General features: G+C 41.4%; 1 protein-coding gene across 2 annotated transcripts in view; it reads right to left on the minus strand.

The window, feature by feature from the left end:
* Positions 1-26,782, minus strand: part of CDIN1 (CDAN1 interacting nuclease 1) — a 181,382-nt gene extending 154,600 nt beyond the window's left edge. Inside the window, exon 1 of one of the 2 annotated variants that reach the window (XR_009460202.1) lies at positions 26,479-26,782. Coding sequence is in view for 1 of the 2 variants with exons in the window: in XM_006272326.4 (XP_006272388.1) it covers positions 26,479-26,579 (101 nt within the window). In the remaining variant the exon portion in view is untranslated. The remainder of the gene's footprint in view (positions 1-26,478) is intronic. The other variant, XM_006272326.4, reaches the window with a different exon arrangement.
* Positions 26,783-27,459: the final 677 nt, after the last annotated feature.

Consider the following 27,459-nt stretch of genomic DNA (forward strand, 5'->3'; position numbering starts at 1 on the left):
GCCCGGGCCCACTCCTCCCCTCCCTCCACTGCCACCACATGCCTGCTATTCCCCCTACCCGTGTCAGGCCCACCCCTCCCCCCCCACCGTGTCAGGCCCTGAAGGTGGCGACAATGGAGAGGGGGAGGAACGGGCTGAGGCCAGGGCCACAGCCTAGCCCCACCCCCACGGTGTCCTGACCCTGATGTCCCCTGCTGCCACCATCACCTGCAAGGAGTAAGGGGGGTGGTGAGGCCAGCTCCACTTCATCCTTGCCACCTGCAGGGAGTAGGACGGGGGGCAGCGAGGCCAGCTGGCCTCACCCCCCGCATTCCGTCTGCTCCATTGCCCCTGCCTCCAGGGAGCAGGGCAAGAGGGGTGAGGACTCGTCCCCCTGTCCCGTTTCCCCACCATCATGACGGCGCTCCACCACATTGCCAGCTCCTGTTGAAATGCTTGTTCACACTCCAGTTGGCTGTTTGTCAGCCAATCAGAGTGTGAACGAAGCATTACGGACAGACAGACAGATAAGACTTAGGCTTTTATATTAGAATAGAAACACTTGAGACTCCCGATTTTCAAGCTTTGTGTGACTACTCCAAAAGGGTATCTATTAAGTGAAATAACTGATATCCCAATTCTCTAAAAAACAACAGCACTTGGATTTAAAAAAAAATATATATTAACCTGTTGTTCACACACTCTTTTGAATGCTTTTTTTTAGGATAAAATCATCTGTGGGTTGATTTTCAAAATAGAGACTTCAGCAGAAATGCTTCCTTTTGCAATCCCAAAAAGGAATTTGGCTAGCTGGATTCTCTCTCTTTGGAGTCCCTCCCTGCCCAATATTCAGGCTATCTTCAAAATAGACCCACTGGCTAAATAGACAACAAAAAACCCCAAGGCTGAATTAATTCAATCTTTGCAGGTTTCTCTAAACTGCCTAGATTGAACCTATAAGCAAATGAACTGATGTTCATTTTCAAATTGGAAAGGCAGCCAGTCTCCTGTAGTGGTCCATACCAATAGCTGGGGGGCACTAGAGCACCCTCACAGCCTGCCGGCCACTGCAGAGAGCCTGGAGCCCAGTCCAGTGATTCCCCCAGCTGAACCCCCTCCTCAGTCATCGGTTGGCTGAGGAGCAGATGTGGGGGGAAGGCCCCAATCCCCCAGCACTGGACCCGCAGCCAGGATGGGGGAAGCATGCAGTGGGGGCTGTACTCCCCTGCCTGAGGTGGAAGCTGGGCCAATCACCCAGCCATCCCTCATCCTCAACCAGTGGACTGGCTGAGGATAGAGTGGTGAGGGAAAATGCCCCCTCCCACCTGGCTCTGGACGCCTAGCAGGGCTGTGCCTGGTGCAGGTGCAGGGCGGGGGGGCAGGGAAGCAGGGGATGCCCATAGTGAGAGCTTTAGTGGGGGCTTTAGTCCCCCTGTCCAAGCTGGGAGCCGAGCTGATCACCTGGCCGTGCCCCCTCTTCTGGCAGTGGGCCAGCTGAGGAGGGAATGTGGTGAACTTCCTCCCCGCCTGTGCCAGGCACAGCCCAGGTGGGATTCTGGAGCTGAGTGGGGCTTGTTCCCACCCCCCCCCTCAGCTGGCCTGCCAGCAGAGGAGGGGACATGGCCAGACGATAAGCCTGGCTTCCAGATCAGGTGGGGGAGAATAAAGCACCCACTGCAGCCTCTCCTCCCCACTGTCTCCCTGCACCTGCATCAGGTACAGCCCAGCTGGGGTCCAGAGGTGGGGGGAGTCCCCCCCTCAACTCCCTCGTCAGCTGGAAAGCCTGCAGTGGGGGCTTTACTCCCTGCTCCTGAGCTGGAAGCCGATCTGGGCTGATCACCTGGCCATGCCACTTCTTCGGCTGGCAGGCCTGCTGAGGGAGTGGGAGGGAAAAATGCTCTCCCCCCCTACCTGGCCCTGGACCCGCCGCCAGCCTGTGCCCAGCATGGGTGGAAGCTCATAGTAGGAGATTTACTCCTCCTGCCTGAGCTGGAAGTTGGGAGCCAGGCTGACCTGACTAAGCCCCCTCAGTGGAGGCTTAACTTTACCACACCTGAGCCAGGAGTCAGGCCAGTCCCCCAGCTGAGGAGAGGGCGGGGTCAAGGGAATTGGCCTGGCTCCTGGCTACGGGGGATGGAAAAGCTCCTGCTGACAACTGTGGAACAGACAGCATAGCTAAGGGCTCTACAGCATCCTGGGATTCTGGAGGACTGTGAGTTAACTTGACTCAGGAGGGGATCTGGGACAGAGGCTCCATAAACGGTTTGACCTAAATCTGTTAAATTTGATACTACATCCATCCACATTTATCTTAAACCGGTTTTGGCCATTTTGAAAGTGGTTTAAGTGCACTCAACTTCTGTTATATAACAGGTTTAAAACAGTTCCTGATCACTTACACTGGTTTATGTGTAATTTCTGTCCCTAGTCATTATAGGTTACATGGTCATAATATATCATTGCTGGTCCCAGACTCTGCAAGTGATTAACAAGCTGTGGATTTTGGAATGTTAAATTGAATATGCAAATTAAAAGTTATTTTCATCAAACATTCTAGTGTCAAAATACAAAATTCACTGTTCATAAGAATTCCTAAGAGTGAAAACTACATAGAACGTGCATGTTGTTTGTTCACTCAGCTCTAATACTTTCCCACTTTTGTAAAGTGCATTGAGATCTTTGGATAGAGAGCTACTAGATAAGTGCTAGATGTTATTAGTATCATCCTGAAGACAATTTTGTGAAAACAAAATTGTGAAGCCTACATACAAGTGCTTCCTAATCCACAGCTTGCTGGTAACATGATGCCTACAAGATCCTCTGACATTGACTGCAACCACAGGATATTAAAAAGTTAAATCTGTAGTTGACAAGGAGAGCAAAATATGATGTTTCCCAAAGCACATTTTCTTGCTTATATTGTTGCACATGGGCTAGCAAAGATTGAGACCACTCCTCCCTGCAGTGGAAAATTTCATGGTAACTCAAGCTGAAATGTAACACTGCTGTGATAACAACAAACCAAGTAATTTTTTCCAGGTGAAAAATCCATTAGACATGAGAGTGAGGTGGAACATGCAGAATCATTGATGAATCATTCTAATATTGGGTGGGGGGATGGTAAAGAGGGACAAGAATTTTATAAAAGTATGTGGAAAGCACATAAAGTCTGGGCATCCTTGCAGAAGAAGTGTTCTGGTGTTCTGTATGATGAAACATCACTGGTAGCCAGTATTTTGGAAACTGGCGAGTCAAAAGAAGTGTGCTATTGGGGGAATATTTTTGCTATGAATACATATGATTTTTAGTCTACATATGATTTTCACCTATACCCCTGTATGATTTTTATAGCATTAAAATATTGGGGTTTTGTTGTTTCAGACCCTGGGGCAGCCCCATGCACGCATCTTGATCTTTACACTCAAATGAGTGTGGGGAACTTTCCTGGGTCAACCCTGACATGCCACATGTCCAATATAAAGAAAGACACAAGCAAGTCACAAAGAGATTACACATTATATGCAGCATATCTTTGTGGCCCATTTGCTGTATTATCATGCCATACATTAGCTTTAACGTGGTCAGGTTACCTTTTATGGCATGATTAACACCTTAATAGTATCTTAAATGTTACATGTGCCAGGGCCCTAGAGACAGACACTAGCTTAACTCAAAGCATCTTTTATCAAGCACCTCTAATTAAGGAACTGGAAACTGAAAGTCACTAAAATGGCATTAAGATATTCAACTGCTTTGATGGGACTGAATCTGACTCAACATGAGCCAAAATAAAAACAGTTGGAGGAAAAACACTTCTCTCACTAAATAAAAAGAGAAAAACATCCAATAAATGTGTGGACAACCCTATGCGAGGAGGCCACTTGAGAAAAGTCATCATTCCTATGACCTTGACACTGAAGTTGGTCTAACAACTTCTATACAATTTAGTGACGTGTGAGAACAGATGATGGTGCAATACATAGAAATGGCAGCATTTAAAATTCATAGTAGCACAAGGCCATTACTTTTCCCACTGGGCCACTTGAACTTTAATAATGTCTGACCTGGTTGGCCAATAAGTTCTAGCAGCAGACAGAGGAAAATTGCCAGTATTAGATACTGTTCGAATGATTTTTCATTTAGAAAGACTTTAGAAGTTCCTTTAAGAATAGGGCACCAATTCTTCCTGCAGACATCTCATTTTTTTGGTGTCTTTGGTAATGGCCAATATGTTTTAACACAACTACAAACTATAAACAATCTGTATCAAAGACATGTAAAGACAATAAAATGCAGAGGTCAACACAAATTATCATTAAAGGCAATGAACATGCAACACTGCGGGTTCTTCTACAGCCATCTGCATTATGCTCCCTCACTGCTTTTATCCATACCACATTAAATGATAAGCAGGGCTAGCATTCAGTCATGGTAATATAAATGTAACTTAAAATTATGCAAGAATCTAATTGTCATAGAAGGTATTTTTTAATTAATTCCAAAAAAGAAAAAAGGCAAGTCAGCAGCCAGAAGATGTAATTTTTGCATGCACAGCTTACAGCAGTATTTCATAAAAACATACTTAGAGCTAGATGAAAAATACACACTGATAAAAGTACAATTAAAAATCCAAGTCTGAAAACAGAAGCACAAAAGGAATGCAATATTGTGTACACTACTTAAATGAAATATCTTGCCTGCCAGCTTCTGCTAGTAGTGAGTGCTGAAACAGACAATAGTTTGTTTGAAATATCATTTGGTAGATATTATCATAATTCAATTGTAAGGTGTGTACTACATACACATTTAAGCTTATTTAAGTGAAGGAAAATGACAAAAGTAATGTCAAGTAACTGATATTCTGTTAAGATGTGAAGTATACCTCTTGTAAGAAAAATATACAATTAAGACTTGCAGAAACTTAAAAAAAAAAAAAGAAAGAAAACGTGTGTAGGGGAAACACAGAATGAGTAAAGTAAAACAAACCAAAAACACAGCTAACTTACAAATACTATGCTAAGAAAATGGTGTACTATTCCTAGGTAAGATTTCTGTGGTTTTCAACTTTTTCACATTGTACTTTCTTTTTCATAGGAGGACCCTCTGAAATTTACCCTTCCTGTAATTTAGCCAAGAATCCTCTGTAGCACAACTCCTACTCCACTCCATACCCTCCCCTTTTCCTCAGTTATTGGACATGCAACATCAAGGACTAAAATGGATGAGCTAGTCAAGAAGTCAGCAGCAAGAGAGAAAAGCAACTGAGGTAGAGACCTCTGAAGTGATAACATCTTCTGTTTGTTTTTACATCTTTTACTCCGAATTCTCTTCCCTTCTGCTCATTACCTACATGCTTCTATTCTTTGTCCCTTCACTTCCAATCTCTCTACTGCCTCACTCCACCTCTTCCTTCACTTTCACTTTTCTTCTCATGATAAATACCCATCATAAAACTAAAAGAAACTGAACTCAATTACAGAAGTAATACTATGTTAACAAAACATCACAATCTTATCTAATATATTACTGTCACTTCTGCTCAGCCTTTTTCTGTTTAGAGTCCTGTTTTTCAGGCCAGTTAGTTTCTCACGCTCAATCTGTATAGCATCTAATTCAAAGGGGTCTTGATCTTGGTTGGGATACCCAAGCACTACTGCAATAAACAGAATATTCTGTTTACATTCATTTTCCAAAAATGAGTCAATGAAGACTTTCCAAAGTACAGAGGCAAAGGAACAAGCCAAGGTGAGAACAGCAGCACTCGTACAGAAATTCCCCTCTGATGCGTGCTTTTAAATGCAGTTGTGTCAAACAGTTTACCCAGAACTCAGATGGGTTAAGCTTTATGGAAAACAGGGATTCACAATTTGAAATTTAAACACAACATTCTGAACCTAAACAATGGAGCACGGAGGAAACATAATCATACCAGCTCCAGGAACCATAGCAGACAGCTGAGGGGCACAGACAAGAAACACTCCTTTTTCATAAAGCATTTTTACACTCTTTTTAGAGGTGAGGTAATGGAGATATTCCACAGTTTGTCCCCAAGGGCATGCACTAATCAGCGACAGAATTAGGAACAGAACCCAAGTCACCTCATTCCCTGTCCCATGTTCAATCTACTAAACTTGCTCAACTGTTGTATATTAGACCTAACTACTGCATCAATATTTATATTATCTTAGACTTAACTGACAAAGATTTTTATGGTTTCTCTCTGTGGGGTTGTTTTAAATTGATAGTAAAATAAAAAAGGCTGTGAAGTAAGAGGACACAAAGATATCAATCTTACGAGATTTTCACTTTTGGCTCACTAGTTCAAATCTAAGTTGGTAGTAAGCAACTGTGATGCTCTGATGGCTCTTCAGCAGCCTGCATGAACCAAGTTTCGTGGTTTAATTCTAATTTCAAGAGGACAGGTATGATATACCACAAAGACCATCATGACAATGGATGGCAAGTGGCAGTTAAGGCAGACAAGCCAACGACTGAATCAGGGAGACTAGGTTGTTCTCTCGTTGTTATGCCTGCCTGCCTTCCAGATCAGGGTTTAGGCCTCAAAGTTACAAGTAATGGGGTAAAACAGAGTGTAGATTGTAACTAGTTAGCATCATCACATGTTTCATTTCCATTAATATATTCTGGTAATTATATCAGTGGCACAGTTTCAGGCCACATGAAACTTAAGCCCAACTAGCAAAGTTGGTAAAATGTAGAGACTTAATTCAGTGATTTGTCTTGGAGGAAAAAAAATGCTCAAAAAAATGTTTGAGAACAAAGTCAGTATTTCTCTTTTTCCTTTTTTCGTATATAATATTCAAACCATAAACATGACAGCTCAATTTTAGAAGCACATTTTGCTTTTATGCTTATTAACTGCAACCCTAAACATAATCAGACCTTGCACTGCTCTTTAACACGAGAAAAAATACTTTAGCTTGTATATAAAAACATAGATGTACCAATTATTTTTTAAAAATAAACCCCAAAACATCCCTAGCCCATTTGCTTGTAAGAATATATAATCAAATTTAGAAAACTATAAATTATATTTAAATTTATTATTTACAAGCAATTAATTATGAAGACAGCCAGGTGGCTTTCATTACATAAATTACTGTTAATGACATTGGCCTCATGCTGCTACTGTATTTAGTATTTGCATGTGTCACGTGTCAAGTACACAGAGTGTTGCATAGCTACCTTCAGGACATAAGCAAACACCTTAAGTCACTAATGTTTTTAATAAAACTATTATAAGCTGTTAATTCCTTTAAAAAGTGAATGGTTTATTAAAGTTTTCCACAGAAGTATACATATTCAGGGTATGTATTAAATAATTTGTAGTTCTAAAAGGCTGGCAGTCCCACCTGACTCTCCCCTCCCACTATTAGCTATGTATAACACAAAATGTAGCTTTAAGTGATCTGTTTTGTAAAAAGTTTAAGACTTAAAGAAGAAAGGGTATGTACAGCTAATGCAATTGATGATATAAGATTTTCAGTACTAACAATATACTAATATTTATTAATTTACAGGTACTTTTCATATAAATACTGAAGGAGCACAATCCTTGACTATTTCCTTCAATACTACTCCTTTACAGTATAATTATCTTACAGGGTACCATGACCATAGTCTACTTTCCAATCTGTTTTGTCCTCTACAAGGCTGCAGAGAACTGTGCCAGGGAGATTAAACACATCAAATCCCACTACTATTTTCTACTTCCTCCTTCCCTCCGGCCATGTCTACACAAGACGCTGACTGTGCACTAGCTTGTTACTACTGCACAATAGCATCATGTGGCATGATGCATGACACTATGCTACTGCACAGTGCTAACGACCTACTGCACGGTCAGCAGCACCAACAACCCATTCAGGGACACTACTGCGCAGTAAATTTGGTTATTTCAAAGTCACTGAGTATTTGTCTATGTAAGTACTACATGACTATGCATTAACAACTTTGCAGTCGACATCTCCTGTAGATGTGGCATATGGAAACATAAAGGAGGGCATGAGGTATTAGGTGGAGTATGAGCTCTCTAATTCTTTCAATATTTTAAAATTTTGTTACAGCTTCATAGAGGCAACTCTCCCTACTAATAAGGGGAACATCTGATTTTTAAGGGAATCTTCCTTGATTCATAGATTGTAAGGCTGGAAGGGACCTCAGAAGATCATCAAATCCAGCCCCCTGCACCAAGTAGGAAAAACAACTGGGGTCAGGGAACATTAACAGAACATGATATGATTCTTCCCTATGTTTTCTCTTTAACTTTAAGTTGGGGGAAAAGTGGTAAACAAAAACTAAGATTCACACTACGTGATCTACACTTTGGTGCCCTTTGCATCTCTCTTTTTAAAGTGGCAACATTACCATACCTTGCCTCTACTGAGAAGGGGCCAAACGAGTAAGAATTCAATTTGGAAAGATATTCACAAAGAGCAGTGATTCTCAACCAGAGTGCTTCAAGATCCTCTGAAGGGTGCCATGAGGTGTGAAAAGAAAAGCAGATAAATGCAGGCTGAGGTTTGTCCCTGCCTGGCCAGTCCCCTACTTCCTCCTCCTCCCTCCCTGCCCCACCCCAACCTAGTCCATAAGGAATATATAAATACAATTTTTAAATTGGGTGCCACTCAATTCACAAGAGTTATGGAGGGGTAACTGGAGACCAAAAACACTGAGAATCACTGACCCAGAGAAAGTCACCTGTAGTGCAAACATTTACTAAATCCAGCTGGGGGTTACTCATGCCACTTGCTTTCATGACCAGAATTTCACTAACTACATTCCCAGTAGCAGTGTTAAAGAGAGAGAAGGATGGAAACAAAGATGGAGGACAGCTGACCCTGTAATTGGTGTGTATTCTGTGTGAAAAGGCACTGAGTGTTAGTTCTATTTGCAGCATTCTCAAGTCACATGGCATGGATTAATGGTATTTTGTATCGTAATTGGGAAATTGTAAACCAGGTCCTATGTGTTTTTAAAGCAGTGTACATATCAAAGCCAAGATTTTAAAAATAGGCATGCTATCAAGCCTCACTGAAACTGAGTGGAACTTGAGTACTTAAAATGCTGAGACTGATTTAAAACAAATTAGAAAAAAATGTAGCCATTTTTAACTTACTAAAAAGAATGACTGTGGCCTATATGGCTTTATGGGTATATGTAAGACTTAAAAGTGTAATTTGTCTTTTGTTTGTTGTTTAGATTATAAATATCAAGTCTTAATATGCTGCAGGACTCCTAGGAAGACTGGAGAATTTGAAGAACTATGACATCAAAAAGGACAACAGATTGAACTACAAATTCAGAGAAATGGTTTTAGTCACTATTTACTGTATGTCATTCATTTAATAAAGTCAACAATTTCTCCAAATAAATTCTTTAAAAAAAAATACGTGTGAGAAAAAAATCAGTAGCCCCACTCCTTAAATTAAGATCTCCACTCCAGTTCTCCAGTAAAAATTAAGATGTCAAGAGTATTTTTTTAACTAAATTTTTCTTCATTATTTTTTAAAAACCAGTTTGAAAATTGCAGGGATTTAAAAGGACATCTAAAATCCCTAAATTGTTTCCCCTGTAATATTAACAGTTAATTAAAAAAAAATAATATTTAAAAGCCAAACTATCTTTGTACCAGCTTTCGTTCTACTCTTTCCTCTCCTCTCCTCCCCCCTTCTCCCCCTAAACAAAGCTATAAACCACATAGTGGAAAAGCTGATATAAATATAAGCTTTAGTGGAATACCTTTTTTTCTTGATATCAAAAAGTGTTTTGTTAATGCGCTAGTTTCCACTAAACCAACTGCAATCAAATCTTGAACTTAAAGTTATGTCTGTTTATCTGTAATCCGTTACCTGGAAGAAAAAAAAAAAAAGCAGAAGGACTCTCTAGCCACCTAATCACCATATCAATGACACATGCCACAACAGAGAAGCACTAGTTTATTTGATTGATCATGGTAGATAAACTCCAAATAACAGAGAAATTAACAAATGCTTGACATTTGCTCAACATCCATTATTCTGACACTGCTTTCAGGATTTCAAAGCCTGGGAGTATGCTTAATCAACATTCATATTCCCTAGTGAGCTACAGGCACCATATTGCGCCCCGCCTTAGTACTGATGAAAACTGCATATTGGCCATTTCCAAAATGTTCTGGGACTCCACACAAGGCCCCTTCTCTCTCTTGTTCCTGTTCTGCAGTTTTCTTTTAAACACTTCCAAGACAAAAGCATCTGCCAGTTTTTCTCTCTGGGGATGTATGCAAAATGAACTTAACAGTTTTAAGGCAGGAGAAACCCTCACATCTAAATTCATTCATAGGACAGAAAAGGGCCTAAGAGGCCTCTCCAGGGACAAAACCCTGCTGAAATTTTCCCCGACAACAGTGGGAGCTTTATAAAATCTAAGTCCAGACAATTTCCAATTCAAATGCCCAGCATAGCATGACCTTTGTCAGATCTATGAGCCCTAGATGCACCCAGTATTTTTTTTATTCTAACCAGCACAGACATTAGACAGGGCACTACTGCTAAGCAGGAGGTTGAATATTTGCATGCTCTTCTATTGTGAAAATGTAACAGTGACAGCACTGTGTCGAATTCTTTTCCCTCTAGAACTTTAACTCCATAGGAGAGGCATAGCTGACAGATGACTCTCCCAACATCTGTGTTATGTACACTGCACAGCTGAGGAACCTTGGATCACTGTCATAGCATCTCTGAGATGACCTACACCTTTCTTATATATATCCATTATCTGAAAAAAATACCAATTGAAAACACACAGCGTTTTTTAACAAAAATAAATATGGCAAGAAAGATTAGCATAATTTATAGTCATTAAGCTGTTCACATAGCAGCTCAACATATGTTGTATAAATGTCCTATACAAAATAATTTATCAGACCTGACATGTTGCACATCATATTGTATTATTTAATATGCTTACTAAAATTTCATGGATCAAACTCCATTTCTGAAAGCATACAGAAAGCCCAAGAAAATATTTCTTCATCTTCCATGATTTATTTTGATTACCTTTTACAGCTACATGATAAAGTGGAACTTGCAAAATTACAAGGTTAAGGTTTACAGAGCTATTGCTTCATATACTAAAATATAACAAATGGCTCCATGTCTATGTAGTATTTTACTTGCATTTAATAATATTCAGCAGGATGCTAAGTACTGCATTTTCTACTGAATATTTTAATGATTTAAATAAGACTTACACTAAACACGCTGACCCAAGATAAAAATATTAGTGTAACTTGGCATTTGGATTATTTTTGGTGAGAAAAGATTAAGAGGGAATGAATTCAATCATATAGAGTAAATATTGAGAGAAAAGTAAAATAGGACATGCTGTGAGCTTCAGTTCATCTATATTTTAGAATAACAATTAGAAACGTGCATATTTCAGAAGTAGTTTATCAGTTCAAATTTTTAAAACTTCAAAAGGCCATTACAAAATAAGCCAACAGACAAGACACACTATCCTGCCTGCCTGCTCCTCCCCACCCCCTGGTTATTTATAAGACTTATGGAAATAAAATAGTAAAAAAAATTAACATTTAACTTAAGAAGGAAAACTCATGGACTGGGTGTCAAGTGGCAAATAAGATTCCTGCTTAAGAAAAAGATCAATCTAGAGACCATACTTGACAGCTAAATGCTATTAGAAAAAAATATTTATACTAGAAACCTTCATGTAAAAATCCCTATCATTTTCTGAGAACAAAGAAAACCAATACACATGGGTAAAAACAGTGTTCTCCTCATTTTGGTCACTTAAAGTTTGTTATTAAAATATATGTATTTCTAATCACAAAACAGAATAAGGAATAAAGATATTCCTGTTGGGTCAGATCACTTGTTAGACTGAAGATTCCTAACTTTTAAATACATATATGGCTCTAATACTAGAGAAGTGAAAATCTGTCAAGTAGAGGTACACCAATAAAGATTTTCTTGGCCAGTACGGATAGCCAATTATTAACTAGCCATATTGGCCAATACTGACCTGGTAACTGATATTAACTGAGGGTTGAGTCATGCTATGGGTTAAGTTATGCTGGGCTCCATAGCAAAGCTACACCTGCACCTCCCCACCCTAGTCACATCTGTAGTATTCAGCATCTTTTACAGCCTCTACCCTGGCCTCAGCCTGCAGTCCACACCATGCTGTGCCAGCACCCAGAATCTCGTGGCAGCTGCTCCACTTCAGCCCAGCCTGGCCTGCTGATGAGGGGTGATGAGGATGTATCCAGGGTCACCCTGGCTTGCAGGAGGGAATCCAGGAGTCCAGGGGCCTTGGCTTGATTACTTTGTCCAGGTTTGTTTTTTGTTTTTTAATATTTATGGGCAGATTGTGTAGGAAAACTGCACAAATCCTGAGGGACAACTAGAATAATAAAATTCATCCACTTCCAGAACCTAAAAACAATCTCTCTAGCATTTCTTCTCTCAGTTCCATTATCTAGCTCCAGCTCCTAGTTGCTATACTTTCTACCAGTTGTACCTTCCTCAGAATACTTGACTTCTTTCCTATGAGATGCAATAAACATGCAGAGATCACTAACATGTGGATCATCATTCCTGAGCTTGATTTTAATAAGATGGGTGCAATTTTCTGGCAAAGTATAGATGGAAAAGGTACTTTGTGTCACCACTTCTATGTGAGCATTCAGTAGTTATCAGGAGTTCCAGCAGAGCTACAAATTAATCTGAGTGAAACCAGGCATCACCTATAAATTGCTGACACTTCTGATCATGTTGTATGATCAGTTCTTAAAACAGTTTCATAACATGTGGGATTGGATTAAACCTGCGGGATGCCACAAATGAAGCAGCAGTTGCCCATAATATACTCTGTTTCTGTCTGGGAAAGACCTGAAATATTTCAGGGCATTTTTGATCATCCTTCCAGCTTTCTGGAAGTGGGATAGAAGACTATGGTAATTAAAGGTATTAAGTACTGAACAGCCTGAAAAGGCTAGATAAATATGTACTTTCTTTTTTGAAGACAGAAGAGATCAACTATCAGAGCAGCTTGTTTAGCACTGTCATGACCTGGAACCCAAAAGGCAGAAATCCAGGATACTGACAAGTGGAACTGGTGACTGTTTATAGCTAGTTTCTTGCTTCATGGTGCTTAGGAAATGAAGCTAGACACAGGACTGGACAGTTTGAGAGATCTCTGGCAGCAAACCATGGTTTCTTTAGTACTGACTGGACTATTACATGCGTCTCATTGGGTGAAAAAGCCCCACAAAGAGGTTACCGATATCCACTAGAAGTCTCAGGAATTCTTTATTCACTCTTAATTCACTCAAGTGAACCAGAATCAGAATTGAGAGAAAGAGAAAGAAAACAGGAAGCCTTTGAAGGAACAAGAAGCCATTAGAGTACTGTGTATTGCAAGTCAGAAACATGGTAGAACTTATAAAGAGAGAAAATAGCAAAATCCTGGTAATGTTTAAGTCCAGGGAAGTTTTGCAACTACAATTGCTAGGATTTCAGCTTCAGTAAGCGAGGATTCAATAGATCATTACTAATATTGACTCTGAAAAGCAGGACATTATTTTTTCAAGTATCTGGATAGGCATCTGGATAGCACTTTTTTCTGCCTAGGCAGGGGGTTTGGACTCGATCTGTTGAGGTTCCTTCCGACCCTAGCATCTATGAATCTGGTGGATTACCACCAAAATAAACAGGAAATGGCAGTAGAAAGAAGGGGATAAAAACCCACATACAAGAAGTTACTGTATTACAAATTCTCTTTGAAATCCTTACCACCTATTCTTCAGCATGAAATACAATTTAGCTTTCTGAGATTTTCACTTTGCAAGCAGACTGTTACAATACTTTTACTGAATCACTGAATAGGGCACTTAAAAGGGATACACAATTACAAAAATAACTGTCACAGGAGCATATATTTTATTTTATTTAGTGATGTGATAAGCTTTGGGGCATATATCAGCACCAAAATAGTCTTGGTCATTAATTTAGGCAATAAATCATAGGTCTTGCCAACCATGATGGCAAACAGATGCTAACAAGGAAATGTATTATTTAATATTGCCATGTGTTATAAAAATGTAAGTGTTTAAGACATGTCTTAAATTTTTATAATAATATGCATTTAATACATTACTGTTTTGACACATACAAGAATCAAATTTATAGGTCTCATTCTGTAGATGCTTCCTCTTCTGTGAACATGGAACATATTCTGGAGATTAAAAAAAAATGAAAGCAAGAGGAAAAGCATTTAAAGTGCACATTTGCAACATCTAATCAGTTGTCTTCCTGATTTGTGGTAAATACTGTCAGCATCAGAAAAGGCAACACTACATTTTGACTTTGTAAAAAAACAACAATAGTATTTCTGGGAATTCCCAGGAAAATGAAATAACAATAACATTTAAAATTCTTAAACTCTCTAAGACAGCAAACAGATGAGTGCGTGACACTAATACTGTATAGCCATTGATAAATTTTGCAGTTTATATGATGTGGCAAAGTTTTATTCTACTGCCCACCTTCCTATTTTCCCCCACATTAGCTTAATTTGTTCACCCTAGTGTTGTAGTAACATTTATCAATATAATGTCTTTGCTACACAACTAGACTGAAACGACATAAAAAAAGAAATCTACTGAAATCTTCCCATCCATACCCACCATCTTCCCAAGGGTTACCCATGTAAGTCAGAAAGAATAGCTTTTTGGTTCAAGCACCAAAATCTGAAAGCTGAGGGAATAAAATGGTGATTTTTCGTCACTCTAGCCACACTGAAATAGAACCATTGTGTATATTCCTTCTCTGTCCATCTTTGCATCTCTCACTCCAGTACAGCAAGATTTGCATGGTCTAGCAAGAAGAGGAGATTGTTTTTAAAGAATACAATGACTTTTTCAATCACCTTTGTCTTAGTATAGTATGACTATTCAGCTAACAACATTTTTTGTTTTTATATGGCTCTGTTTAACTTCCCTTTTTGATCAACTCCTCCAAGTACCGGCACACTTCTTTTCTTTTAAGTGCTACAGTCAATGCTTTAAAACACTTGAAGAAGCAGTGATCAGAGTATGGAAAATAAATTTTCTTCATTAAATCTACTGAAGCAGATATTAAAAATGCATTTAATATACTGGGGATGGTTGGTGGGCATCACCGACTGTGACAGGCCAGTTACTGATGAGCTGCTGTCAGACGGCCTTCTCAGCAGGAATCTGTGTCTAAGGCTGCTGAAGGACAGCAATATCTTCCCTTGTGTGTAAGCTCTATTCATCTCCCAAGTATTTACTAAATCACAGGCCTCTGCACACAAACCCAGCGTTTCAGCGCATGCTAACAAATGATGGATGGCCTAGTCAATTCGTTATGTCCTGAAAGCGTGATTTCCTGCCATTCCAATCATCAAACCTCTAGAGCCTTCAGAGCTGATCAGTCCTGGAGAATATATTTTGCAGGCTCTATTAAAGGAGTAGAGGTTCTTTCCATTAGAGTCTCAAACTTTTTTCTCTGGCTGATTTAAAGGGAGGAAAAAGCCACTATAATCTGTGTAAAATATTCAAGACATATATCTTTAATATATTAGTATAATAGTACTTCTGAAATATTAGTTAGGAGATGGACTATTTCTAACTAACTAAATTTAAAATAGTCTAATATTTTTCAAGTTAATCCATGCGTGCCATTTAATTATATAACACCACCTAAAACATGGTATTGTAAAATGATGTTCCCTTGAACAAATACTTCTGGAAGAATTGAGTGCTCAGAAGGAAACCTTTTCCTTGTATTATGTAAACCCAGTGAAAAATATCAGAGCTCTCTTAACTGTAGTTCAGATAAGGGGGGGTATAAGATTCCCTTCTGAAAGTAAGTGGACTTGTCAAATGAGTAAGGCTTTTAGAAGCCTTTTTCCCCTGCAACAATACAACGCATTTGATAGTCTTCTTTTCTGCATGCCAGAAGAACCTTTTATATTTAGCTTTGCTAGTCAATGACCGATAGGAGCAGAAGACACATAATTCACACCCTTTTACTATGAAACATTAAAGCTTCAAACAAATTGGTCTAATGCAGCGGAAATGTCAGCTGTGCTAAGGTATAACAGTTTGGTTCACAGTGATAAGGGAACAGACCTAAGGTAACAAAGTAAATAAGCATCTGGTGACCCCCCTCCCCAAAATATAAAAAAAGCAAGTCTTGTATTTCTCCCCTTGCCAGGTATGATCCATCTAGATCCAACATGAGCCTCTCTACCATGCCCTACCATTCACCTCAACCTTGACCTGGAGATTAAGCTCACTTTTATTGCACACAAAGGTCATCTGCGTTAGGTCAAAATTCAAAGTCCCTTGTCAGCTAAGGTTGATATATTCCAACCTTTCCTACTCTAATGCATCAAATTTTTCATGGTGAGGTCATATTCAGCAGACAGTGTATTCAGCAATTTATTGTGCCGTTGTAATGTAGTTCAGAATATGATTGTCCAAAAAGCGACACATGAATAAAATATTTTTCACTATGATATTTCAAATATCCTCTACCCATAAAAATCTAACCTGGGCTTATTTTCAGACTCCAGAAGAACAATAATTTAAGGAACTGTCTCTGAAATACAATCCAGAAGGATCATTTTATCATTATAAACCTTAAACAGCAAGCCACAGTCTAATAGTACCCCAAAATCCATGAGTCAAATAAAAATTCATGTATGGTCAGTGTTAAACCTTCCATTTCATCCTTAACAACTATAATATTCCGGCCTTTAAGTCTAAATACATCTATCTGCCTGTCTGATAACACCAAGGTTGCTTTGGGATGAAATTCTTCAGAGGAAAGACAAATGTGTTAACAGAATTTTATTCTTGTTATAACAACCATCACTACAAAACCACATTTTGGGAATCAGTAAAGAAAAATATATAGGAAGACAAGCAAATTAAGAAATTTTACAGAGCAACACACTGAAGTTTGCCCAGACCAACAAAAATTAAGCTGTTACATACAACAAATCTATTCTTTTAAAGAGGTTTCTTTTTTTCTTTTGAACTGGTTATAACTGCACCTGATATATAGCAATGACACATATTGGTTCACTGTACCTTTCACACCTAAGAAAGCAATTTCTAAACATGCATAAACAGGACTCTTGTCTTTATTAATCACTGTTTTATCTAACTGCCTGCAATGGGCACTGGTTTAGGTTCTAAATACATAGGGTGACTTTAATATACTTGCTACTATACAAATTCCTAAGGGCAAGAAAGATACCCTTCTTATCCATCCAACATAGCGATGGCTTCCTCACATTATATAGGCTCCACCCCATACTCAAGATCAACATTACAACAACCATAACAAGCACTGTTTTCCATAAATTTTAAAAATGCAAAGAAAGAAAAAGGAAAAGCTATGATTCTGTGCTATGGTTGCCACTATTCAGCACAGGGGGGGAAAAAGGTCTCCAACCTTATTTTCTGACCTTCAAGTACAAATAAATCTTTTGCTCCACAATTGTAAAAAAATAATGTAAAAGGAGGGAGTCACACTATCATTCAAAAATATAAATCTTCACACATTCACCAGCTTATAATACTTCTAGAGGGAAGTAAACACAACTTTATTTTTGATCACATGTAACAGCAATCTCAATAGTGCTTTGGTCATTTGTATGGAATATATTACTTATATTAGGAACTCACGTCCCACCTTTCTCAAAGTAAGTTCCACTGAGAGCTGCAGTCACTGTCATACATATTGTTTGCTTCCTAGTTAAATTGTAGGTTAAAAAAATCCCTTCTTTTATATACATTGTGATATAGCCAAGAGAGATATAATCCAAGAATTCACATGTATAGTGTGGGGCTGAAAAGGCTGATTCCAAGCTTCTGTGTAGAAAAATCCAAACAGAGCAAACCTGCTTTTTCCATGTTTCTCTTTTTAGGCCTTAGTGGCACTAATAGTTAAAAGTTCTGCTCCTTGCCTGTGTCCCACTTCGATCAAAGAGAAGAAAGGGAAAACAAAAATAACCTTTATAGTTATATACTGACATATACCAGTTTTTTGGTAGAGTAACTTGCTTTTTAGAGAAGGTTTTGCTTCCCTTCTACTTGGGCTTAGAATATAAGCAGTCAGGTTTTGAACATGACATACCCACTCAAACTGGAGTTACAACCCCTTTGAGACCTGAACACTGGAATTCATAGTAAAGGAAAAGGAACATGAACTCTACAGCTGTAAATATCCTACCAAAATTCCAGCAGAACTGTAGGCAAAGGGAATATATTTTATTTGCTTTAACCTTCTTCCAATGGGAATCAGGTTAGCATTCAGCCTTATAAACATGTTCTTTAGAACAGATGTTACAGTTTCCACAATGCAACTTCCATTCCATTTCATCTATAAAGTTATTTTCCTTGTTAACATTCCACTGAAATTGGTTGCGACTGAAATGGTGCACTGTAAGTCTATATAGAACTTGCAAAGCCTCCACTGACTAAAATCTCATTCAATATTCTTGGTCTGTTTACCTGCTTAGCTAAATGTAGCTTGAAGTGCAAGTTTAATTTTAAATTACATTAGCTTTTGCTACAAATGTTATTGACAAAACAAATAGCAATGTAAAATACATTCCATAAAACATAGTATTGAGTTGAAAGGTTCATAAAACGGGGTGGGAGGGGTGGGGGGGAAAACCCTCAAAGACATTAATATTTACATAGATATGGAAAAGGTACATATTCCATAATGATTTAAATTGCCACTTCTTAAGCAACAGAATGGAAGCATGCTATTGACCATTTAGTGTTAGGTTTACCATCATCATGGGCTAGATCTCACAACTAGTCCCACTGAAATCAAATAAATCAATTTGCATAACTATGGCATGAAAAGTTCACTCATAGCTGCCTAGGGAACACCGGAGTCAGACAAGTTAGGGAATAAGCTACCCTGTTTACCTGAATCCAAGGCAACCCTCAATTTAAAGACAACCCCCAATTATTAGATTCTATACATGGAAAATGTATAAATTTTTATAAATTTCTATGCATAGAATGTAATTATTGGAAGGTCATTTTAAATGCCCTGTAGCAGCAGGGAGCACAGTGGCAGCAGAGGAGCAATGGGGAAGGCAGTAGGGGGGAAAACAGAGCAGAGCAGGCAGTGGGGCTCAAGCAGCTTATCCCCACTACCTGACCCCCCCCCCCCCACACACACAACAGGCCCCCTTGGCTGCCTGCCTCCCTGCCACTTACCCTTGCCCTGGCAAGGTCTGTCCCCACTCTAGCCTAGGGCATGGAAGATGGCCCCAGCCCAGCTCTGTAGCAGCTCTGAGGCAGGGAAGAGGGTGGGTAACAGAAGCCAGAGCCCCTAGGCCAGGGATAGGCAATCTCTGGCATGCATGCCAGTGTGGCACACAAAGGCATTTTGTTTGGCACGTCCACTTTGGGGTGGACAATGGGGAAGGGGCTGGGACTGTACTGCCACAAGGATTGAGCCCCTTGAGGCTCCCCTGCCACATGCCCCTGGTATACCAACACCTTACAAGTTGAGGGTTTTTTTGGCAAAAAATGTTACCAACACCTGCCCTAGGCAGTAGGGTGGCAGAGGTGGCAGGGAAACAGAGAGCAGCCCAGAACCAGAGCTGCAGAAGCTGCCTGTCCCCACTCCCTTTCTCAATTACAAAATGAGGGCCTCCCCACCCCAGTAAAGTGGGGGAAGGGACTCATCTTGGAATTGAGTAAATATAGTGTGTACTAGACACAGGATCATTAGGAATGTCATTTTTAAACAAAAATGCAATCTGTAAGGGGTAGAGACAAATAAAGTCTTCCAAACTTTAAATGTTTTACAATTGTTTGCAGAAAGAAAACAAACAGGCTTTGTTGTCTGCACTTTTCCCAAATGACCTGCCTCTGATCAGTTTCACTTCTGCTTTTCAGAATGGCATGGACTGCAGTGAAACAAGAATTAGATCAATTTTAATCAGCTGCTGCCTGGGAAAGTTTTGCATTACAAATACAGGGCTGAAGTTATCCATGGCTTTTTTTTTTTTTTTAGGAGGAGGAAAAGTATGTTGAGAGGCGCAGAATGAGGTAAAACACCTTTCTATCTCTAAGCAGCAACAAGGGGTGCTGTAAAGGTTAGTCTGTGGCCCTGCTATTTAATATATTTGTCAGAACAGAGGAGAAAACAAAATAATTTCCAAAGAAGTTTTTGCTGATGCAGAGCAACGGAAGTGATAAATAATGAAGACAACAGGTCACTAATGCAGGCAAATCTGAATGACTTGTCATCCTTCAGGATGAGGGAATATCTTGGGAAGTTATGATTCTGCGAACGACTTCTAGGATCATACTGGGTAACTGGCTGAACACTGATTCCCTCCCTTCTGCAACATGAGACCAAAGAGCCAATGCTATCCTTAATACATAAACAGAAATAGGGAGGTTATATCACCTCTATACTTTAGCACCAGTGTTACTTTTACTGAGCTACTGTGTATGATGCTGCAATCCATGATTTGAGAACAACTTTTAAAAGTTGGAGAGGAATCAGTTATACCAGAAAAACTGTGCTCTCGGGGAAGAGATATGAAAAACAGTGAAGGACTGTAAAACACGCTTTATAGTCAGAGCCTCGAGGAACTCAATCTTATCTTAACAAAGAGATGGTTGAAGACTGAACAGTCTGTAAATACCTACATGGAGAACAGAAATGTTAAAAGGGTCTTCAGTCCATCAGACAAAGGTATAACAGGACGTGATGACTGCAAGTTGAAGCTGGACAAATTTAAACAAGAATAGGAAACAATTTTAACAGTGAAGTTAATTAACCACTGGAACACCTTAGCAAGAGCTGTGGGGAACTCTTCATCTCTGGCAACTGTTAAATCAAAACTGGATGTTTTTAAGAGCAGACATGTTTAACTCACATAGGATTTAAATCAGGGAGATCCTATGGTGTTAAGCAGAAGGTCAGACTAGATGGCTGCAGTGATCCCTTCTGGTATTAAAATCTATTAAACCATGTTCTTCCAAGCAGCTTATAGGGAAACATGGCCTTCGCACATATTAGACACATAGCAATTACTGGGAGAGGCTCTGAATAGGCTCTAGGGATTGTACCTTGTTACAAATCTTCCCTTCCCTAGCAGCTATGGGTGATAGAGATTTGTCTGCTTACAAAGGCTGCTTGCAGATGTGAAAAAAAGGCATTTTACTTTAAACTCAGTGTGCTACCACGCCAAGCCCACCACATGCCCAGAAGAGGCAGCGCATCAGTCACACTCAGCTTTCCCAATGCCTGTCAAGATCGAGCGCTTTAGTGGGGCTTTTTTTTGGTACTTTTATCTAACAGCTGATTAAATCAGCTTTAGCTGAAAGTGCCAAAAAGCCCCACTGAAGCACCTGATCTATATAGATGCTGTGGAGCCTGGACAAAGTAATGTGCTGCTGCTTCCAGTAGAATGTGCTTTCCCCCCCTCACACCCCACATCTGTCAGCACTGAAAGTTCCTATACATCCTCCTCCACAAAAGTTTTCATTGCCTCCTGTACTGGCCACGAAAAGGGCAGTCTTGGCACTTTTAACCCCACATTTATATAGTCTGTGTGGGCTTTGCAAGGTAACTGTGGCAAAAATAGTTAAGTAGTGGGCTTTGTACATGGCTCTGAATGTGCATGGATCACATGGAATCTATCCTTTGAACTTTTTGTTAGTTCCACATCCCTTGGCTGGTCTTTTCTACCAACCTCAAGTTACGTTTAGTTGCCCGATTAGAAGACAGAGAAAATATCTTTATAAGGGATGAAATGTATCCCTTAGAAATAAGCAGTATTTGGTCAAAATAGCTGCTTCCGCTCTTGCATCCAATATTACATACTGCTCTATCATACTGTTGTAGATAATCTGGCTTGGTTTAATTGCCTATAGTTATGCAAAAGCTGTTAAACTTGCTTGTGCCTCTACGCATATAGAGCAGCCATGCTACTGCCAAGAGTATATCAGTGTTTTTTGTCCTTTGATTCAAAGAAGTGAGGGGTAGGAAAAAGCCTGTCACTGAAGTAAAGACCTGATCTAACTCACCTGAATACCCCAGATTCAGATTAATTCATTTCCAGCCCTACCACTGAGAAGGAGCCTCCAGCAGCATTTATATGCATACTTTTTTTCCCCCGGGACACGCCAGTTATCCGCTGCTTCGATAAAGTCTGCTCCGCATGCGAGCTGAGGCAAACGGCACTGCACCGCGTGCAATTCTATAAGTGGCAAAATGCGCATCTGCGTGCAGAAAATGGGAGTGGTATGCTTTTAAACAAAAGCACCTTAAAGGTTCAAAAGCACGCTGCCACCATTTTCTCAGCGATGACATGCATTTCACCACGTGTGTAAAAATGCCCCAGCAGATTCCTTGCCTCTTTTTCCACCGAGCATGTGAAGCACTGAAGTATCTTTGTAATTACACAAAAATGTACATTTATTTTAGCCAGTCTGGGCTACCGCCAAGAGAACTTGGGTGGAACTGAGGCATCTACGTCCAAAACATATACAAAATATCCTGCTGTTCAGCGGCTGCCTAATTCTAGAGGTGGCTGCATTCACCTAGGAACCTTGTTTTTACCTGCCTGTTTGACTTTCTCTAGATGCCTAATTTTGATATTGTCCTAGATCTGCCCAGTCTAATGGATTTTGTGTTAATAATAACCATAAAATGTATAAAGCCCTGGGAGTAGGGTTGGAACACAGGACTCTCCTCTGGACTCCCATTTCAGTACCTGTAACAACTGTGCTAGAGTCATATTCCTGTTTGTTTTTTTTCTCTTTCTCCCTTCCTCTCTCACTTAACAAGTCTTGCATTCTTTGCAACAATGTTACAGCAGACTACACCCCACCTGGCAGACAGCTCAATCCCCTGGTAAATTGGAGTCTTAAAAAGTAGACACCACTACGACCCTCCTCTTTGCATTTTAAAAAGAAGCTAGCGAGGCTTGCTCAGCTGTTTGATAGACCTGTTGTAGGAATCTACCCCTCAAGGAAGAATTTTAAGTCATGGGTCCCTTGCACTTGTCCTTGGCATTTCCTATTGGCAAACACTAGGCAGCCTATGGAAGCCTATGTAACACAAGAATTCTGGATTCCACTCCAGAGCCATGATGATGCCTGATGTTACCAGCTGTTGCCCAGAAGTAATTTATTGGATCTAGTTATTTATTTTATTTTAAATTTGTTCAGCACTCTGTGTTGTTAAGGAACATGCTGTACTCCAATGCAACTAAGATAAGGAACAAAATATGCTTCACCTGCTCTCCAGACACTGAAAAGAGGGCAGTTTGTTACCAGTTATGTTTGCCTGGCCATACAGACATACATGAGCTAGCTCAGTAACAGAAGCAGCATAGTGTCCAAGCAGGGATAATTTGTCTGGATGGAGAGTCAGGCTGATGCAACTGTACTACTTCCAGAATCAAGAAATGCAGCAGTCAGCATAGTAGGTAGGTGTCAATTGGGCATCTCATTCATATAAAGCAGATGTGCATGAGAGGCACCTCATGGGTTTCTTAAAATGAATAGGAAATGGGCCCTTTGGAAAGCACTGGATAATATAGCTATTAATGTGCCATGTGATATGAAGTCTCCTCCACTACTTAAGATTTTAGGCCTTCTTCCAAGAACAAGCATTCCTTTTCTGCTCCTTTGGGAAGAACAAACCATTTCAGGAGACTGATGAAGAGGAAAATTTAGTTCTGATCTTTCAATACAGACAGGCCACACATACAGCTGGAGCACTGGAACAAGCAAAGCACTTTTAGCAGGGAAGCACCCTTATAAGCAAAGTTGACTTTCTACTGGTATAGTAAAACCAATCACTGAACATGAAGCAAACTATGCTAGTAGATACAGTTTTTCTGTGCTGCGAGAAGTTCTATATTCTTTTGGGGTTTCTACTGGGACACTTATTTTTTTCAGGGATCAGACTTTGGGTAAACAGATGTTCCAGCAAAAGGGTTGAGAGTCGATCTGGCTACCAAAGGACCACAAAAATAACAACAGCCTTTCTGCTTGTCCAAGGATTTTGGTCAAGGAGAGAGAGAGTGCTTAAGAGATGATTATTTCCAAAGCGCCTGAAGTGGTAGAGTCAGTCAAATACCCCAATTCTATATTTTTATAGGACAGCTTTTATTTAACAGGCCAGAAGCAGAAGCCATACACCAGTGGTTCCCAACCTTTATTTTTTTTTTCCGTGCCTTGCTGCTGGGAGCGAAGTGCTGCGGTGGTGGCACCGGAAGGAGGCAGGGGAGCTCCCAGGACGTGGCGCAGCTCGTCTTTTCTGTGCAGCGCCACTGGCACTGCCCCTATGCCCCTCATTTGGGTCACGACTTGGGGTTGGGAACCGCTGCCATACATGGTCCTTTGACTTTTTCAACATTACAGGAGTGAACAAGTTAAGTCTAATCTCTCCATGTTCTCATGAAGAATGCTTTCTTATGGTTAAAATCACCTCTAAACAAATGCAGGAAAATAAAGCAGAATCAGAAAAATTGGGCCAGAAGGGAGGTCATCTAGTCCAAGCTACTGCTAGAAGGCAGGCTCATCCCTGACTAAACCATCCTATTGTAGTATTTGTCTAACACGCTTAACTTTGTTCTCAACTTCATTACCCAAAGAACTCTTTGAAGCACTTCACTCCTAGCACTTCTCCTCCACTGCAGATTTTTAACCTTGAATTTTAGGATTTTTAAATTAAAGACATAGTATGTGGAAATGTATTACTATGGCCTCGATTTCAGAGAACAGAAAGGTGCTTCATCTGTATATTTAAATACCAACATTAAAGGTAACTGCTAGTCATTTTATCAGAAGTTACAAGCAGGATAAATGCTTAAAATTCTCCCCATACCGAACAGACTACAATGCTTCAAAATGTATTTGGGATCTTCTAAAGAAGTTGATGGTTCCCAGTGGACAGTTGTCACCATCTAATAAACTGTAACCACCATTCACATGCTGACTTGCAATCCAAGCAAATAAGTTAATGAGCAAATGAAAAGGAAGGTCAGACTATTCTCTTACTCAGGACAGCATTGACACTTCTTGGTAGTACGATGTTGAAAAACCAACTCTGCTGCTTTCTAGTTTCTTTCCTATGAAAGAACACACTGAGGGAACAAGGACTTTTACTTCAATGCAATTTACTTGGACTACATTCACTCATTTTTCAAAAAGTGTTTAGTACCATTCATTTTATCCTACAGCGAAGCTGATATGAAAAACAGCTAAACTGCAAATTGGAGCAAGGTATGCAAGGCAAAGGGAGCACTTTAGCAGCGTATTTATGCTGGCTCTTCTGCGTTGACCACCAAGGGATCTGAAGCACCTCAGAAATAATAATGAACGTACCCCTGTGGTATTCCCCTGAGGGAGGGAATTATTTTTATTCCCATTTTACAGAGGAATAAAAGCAGAGAAAGTTAGAACCTGAATGTTGCACATCCACCTCTCAGGAGGTCCACTGCGCCTTTTTGAAGGGCCTGCCCAGTTACAGAACTGGAGGGAGGAGCTGGAAATAGAATCCAGATCCTAATTCCAGTCCTGTGGATTAATCACCATGATTCCTGGCCTTAACAATAGAAGCTGTGAATTATTTGCTCAGGAGGTTGTTGTTGGGGTTTTTTTAAATAACCATACATAGTGCAAGGGACCGCCTATTTTTTCCCCTCAAATATTTCATGTGGTAAGTGACTGATGCTCTTATCTGGTCAGAGGTATCCATCCCACGCTTCAGAAGCCTTGTTAATTGAAAATAAATGCCCCCCCAAAAGAAAGTCCCAATGCAGGGTAACAGAACGTGCACGTACCCCACTGAGATTAAAACCCAGGAAATGCTGCCTGTCTACCGCTGCCCCCTTGTTACAAGTCAGCTGCCTCTTCCCAAAAACCACAGGGATAAAGCGGTGTTTTCAGGAGAAGGGTAACAGATGCATGGCGCTATTCTAGCTGGGCAAAAACAAAACTGGGAGATGAGGCTCCGCTCATCACCAAGCAGGCCCTGCTGGTGTTTTAAGCCCAAAATGTATTCATGTGCCTTCAACAGGTAAAGTTTGGGAGATGTGAAAGCAGGTGGATACTTGTGTAAGCAGGTCCCGGCCTTTGCCTTCAACCTGAGAGAGAGAGCTGTATGCAGAAGTGGGCTTGCTGGTCTGAAGGTCGCTTGAAACGGGGAGCGACACCCCAAGTCAGGCAGGTGCCACCGCAAACAGGGGCCAAGGCAGCAGGCCAGAAGCACTGTGGGAACCGGGCAGCCTTTATTTCGCAGCAGGTCCAGGACCAGGGCGCGGGGGCGTGGCTGTGGTTGTGCACCGTTCAGGGCCATGAGGCCGCCGGCCACCGCCACACCCGCGCGGGCGGCGCCGGGAGCAGAGTAGAGCAGAGCAGGGCGGGCGGCGGCGGCTTACCTGGGGAATCGCTCCTTCAGCCGCCTCAGGCTCTGGCGGGTGGGCTGCACGTGCCCCAGGAACCGGGCGATCTCCTCGTACTGCGCCTTGCTCAACTTCATGCCGCAGCCGCACAGCAGCTCCCCCGCCCGCAGCTGGGCCGGCCTGTGCAGCACCAGCTGCAGCAGCAGCAGCAGGGGGCGGCGGTAGGGAGCAGCGCCGCGCTCCGGCGGCGGCGGCCTGGAGGCAGGAGGAAGCGGCGCCGTGGCCTGTCACGCAGCCAGCCCCGCAGCCGGGCGCCCATGCGCCGTGCAGCTGCGGCCCCGCCCCGCAGGCTGGGCAGGGGGAGGGAGCCGCGGCGAGCGGGGCGGAGCCCGCTCCCATTCCCTCTCGGGCGGCGCCGCCCCGGCCGCGGGCCCAGCTCTGCCCGCGCTCTGCTCTTCACGCCTGACACGCGCCCTCGCTCCTGCCGCCTGGCCCGCTGTCCCGGGTGGGCCTGCGCCTTCTGTGGTGGCTCTGCCGACCTCTGCCACCGTCTGTTTCAGGACTCCCGCCTTGTGACCCCCTCTTCCTGGGCAAAGCCCCGTTGAGGTCATTGGGACCATCAGAGCTGCCTTTCTTATGGCAGGCCAGGTTCTTTGGATGGACGTGCTAGCTTTTATTAGACCGAGTCTTGGGGGGGGGGAAAGATCTTGGCAAGCTTTTGGGCACAGTCGCCCTTCTTCGGGCCTAGGACATCTTTGCTATTCTGATCCTCCAAGGCACGAGGACCGCAAAACCCTTCCCCTGTGCCAGGGGGTCTCAAACTGTGGGTCGTGACCCTCGGGGGGTCACAAGCAACTTAAAGGGGGCAGCAAACTTCCCAGGGGGTACGTGCAGTGGTGCAGAGTGGTGGATGGTGGCGGCGGCTGCCGTGTGCGAGCTCTCCCCCCGTGCACCGCTGCTGCCACCCAGCGCTTGGGGTCGCGGGTATGACAAAGTTTGAGAACCTCTGCCTTATGT

This window comes from Alligator mississippiensis, chromosome 2, assembly GCF_030867095.1.
Source record: "Alligator mississippiensis isolate rAllMis1 chromosome 2, rAllMis1, whole genome shotgun sequence".
Lineage (NCBI taxonomy): Eukaryota > Metazoa > Chordata > Crocodylia > Alligatoridae > Alligator > Alligator mississippiensis.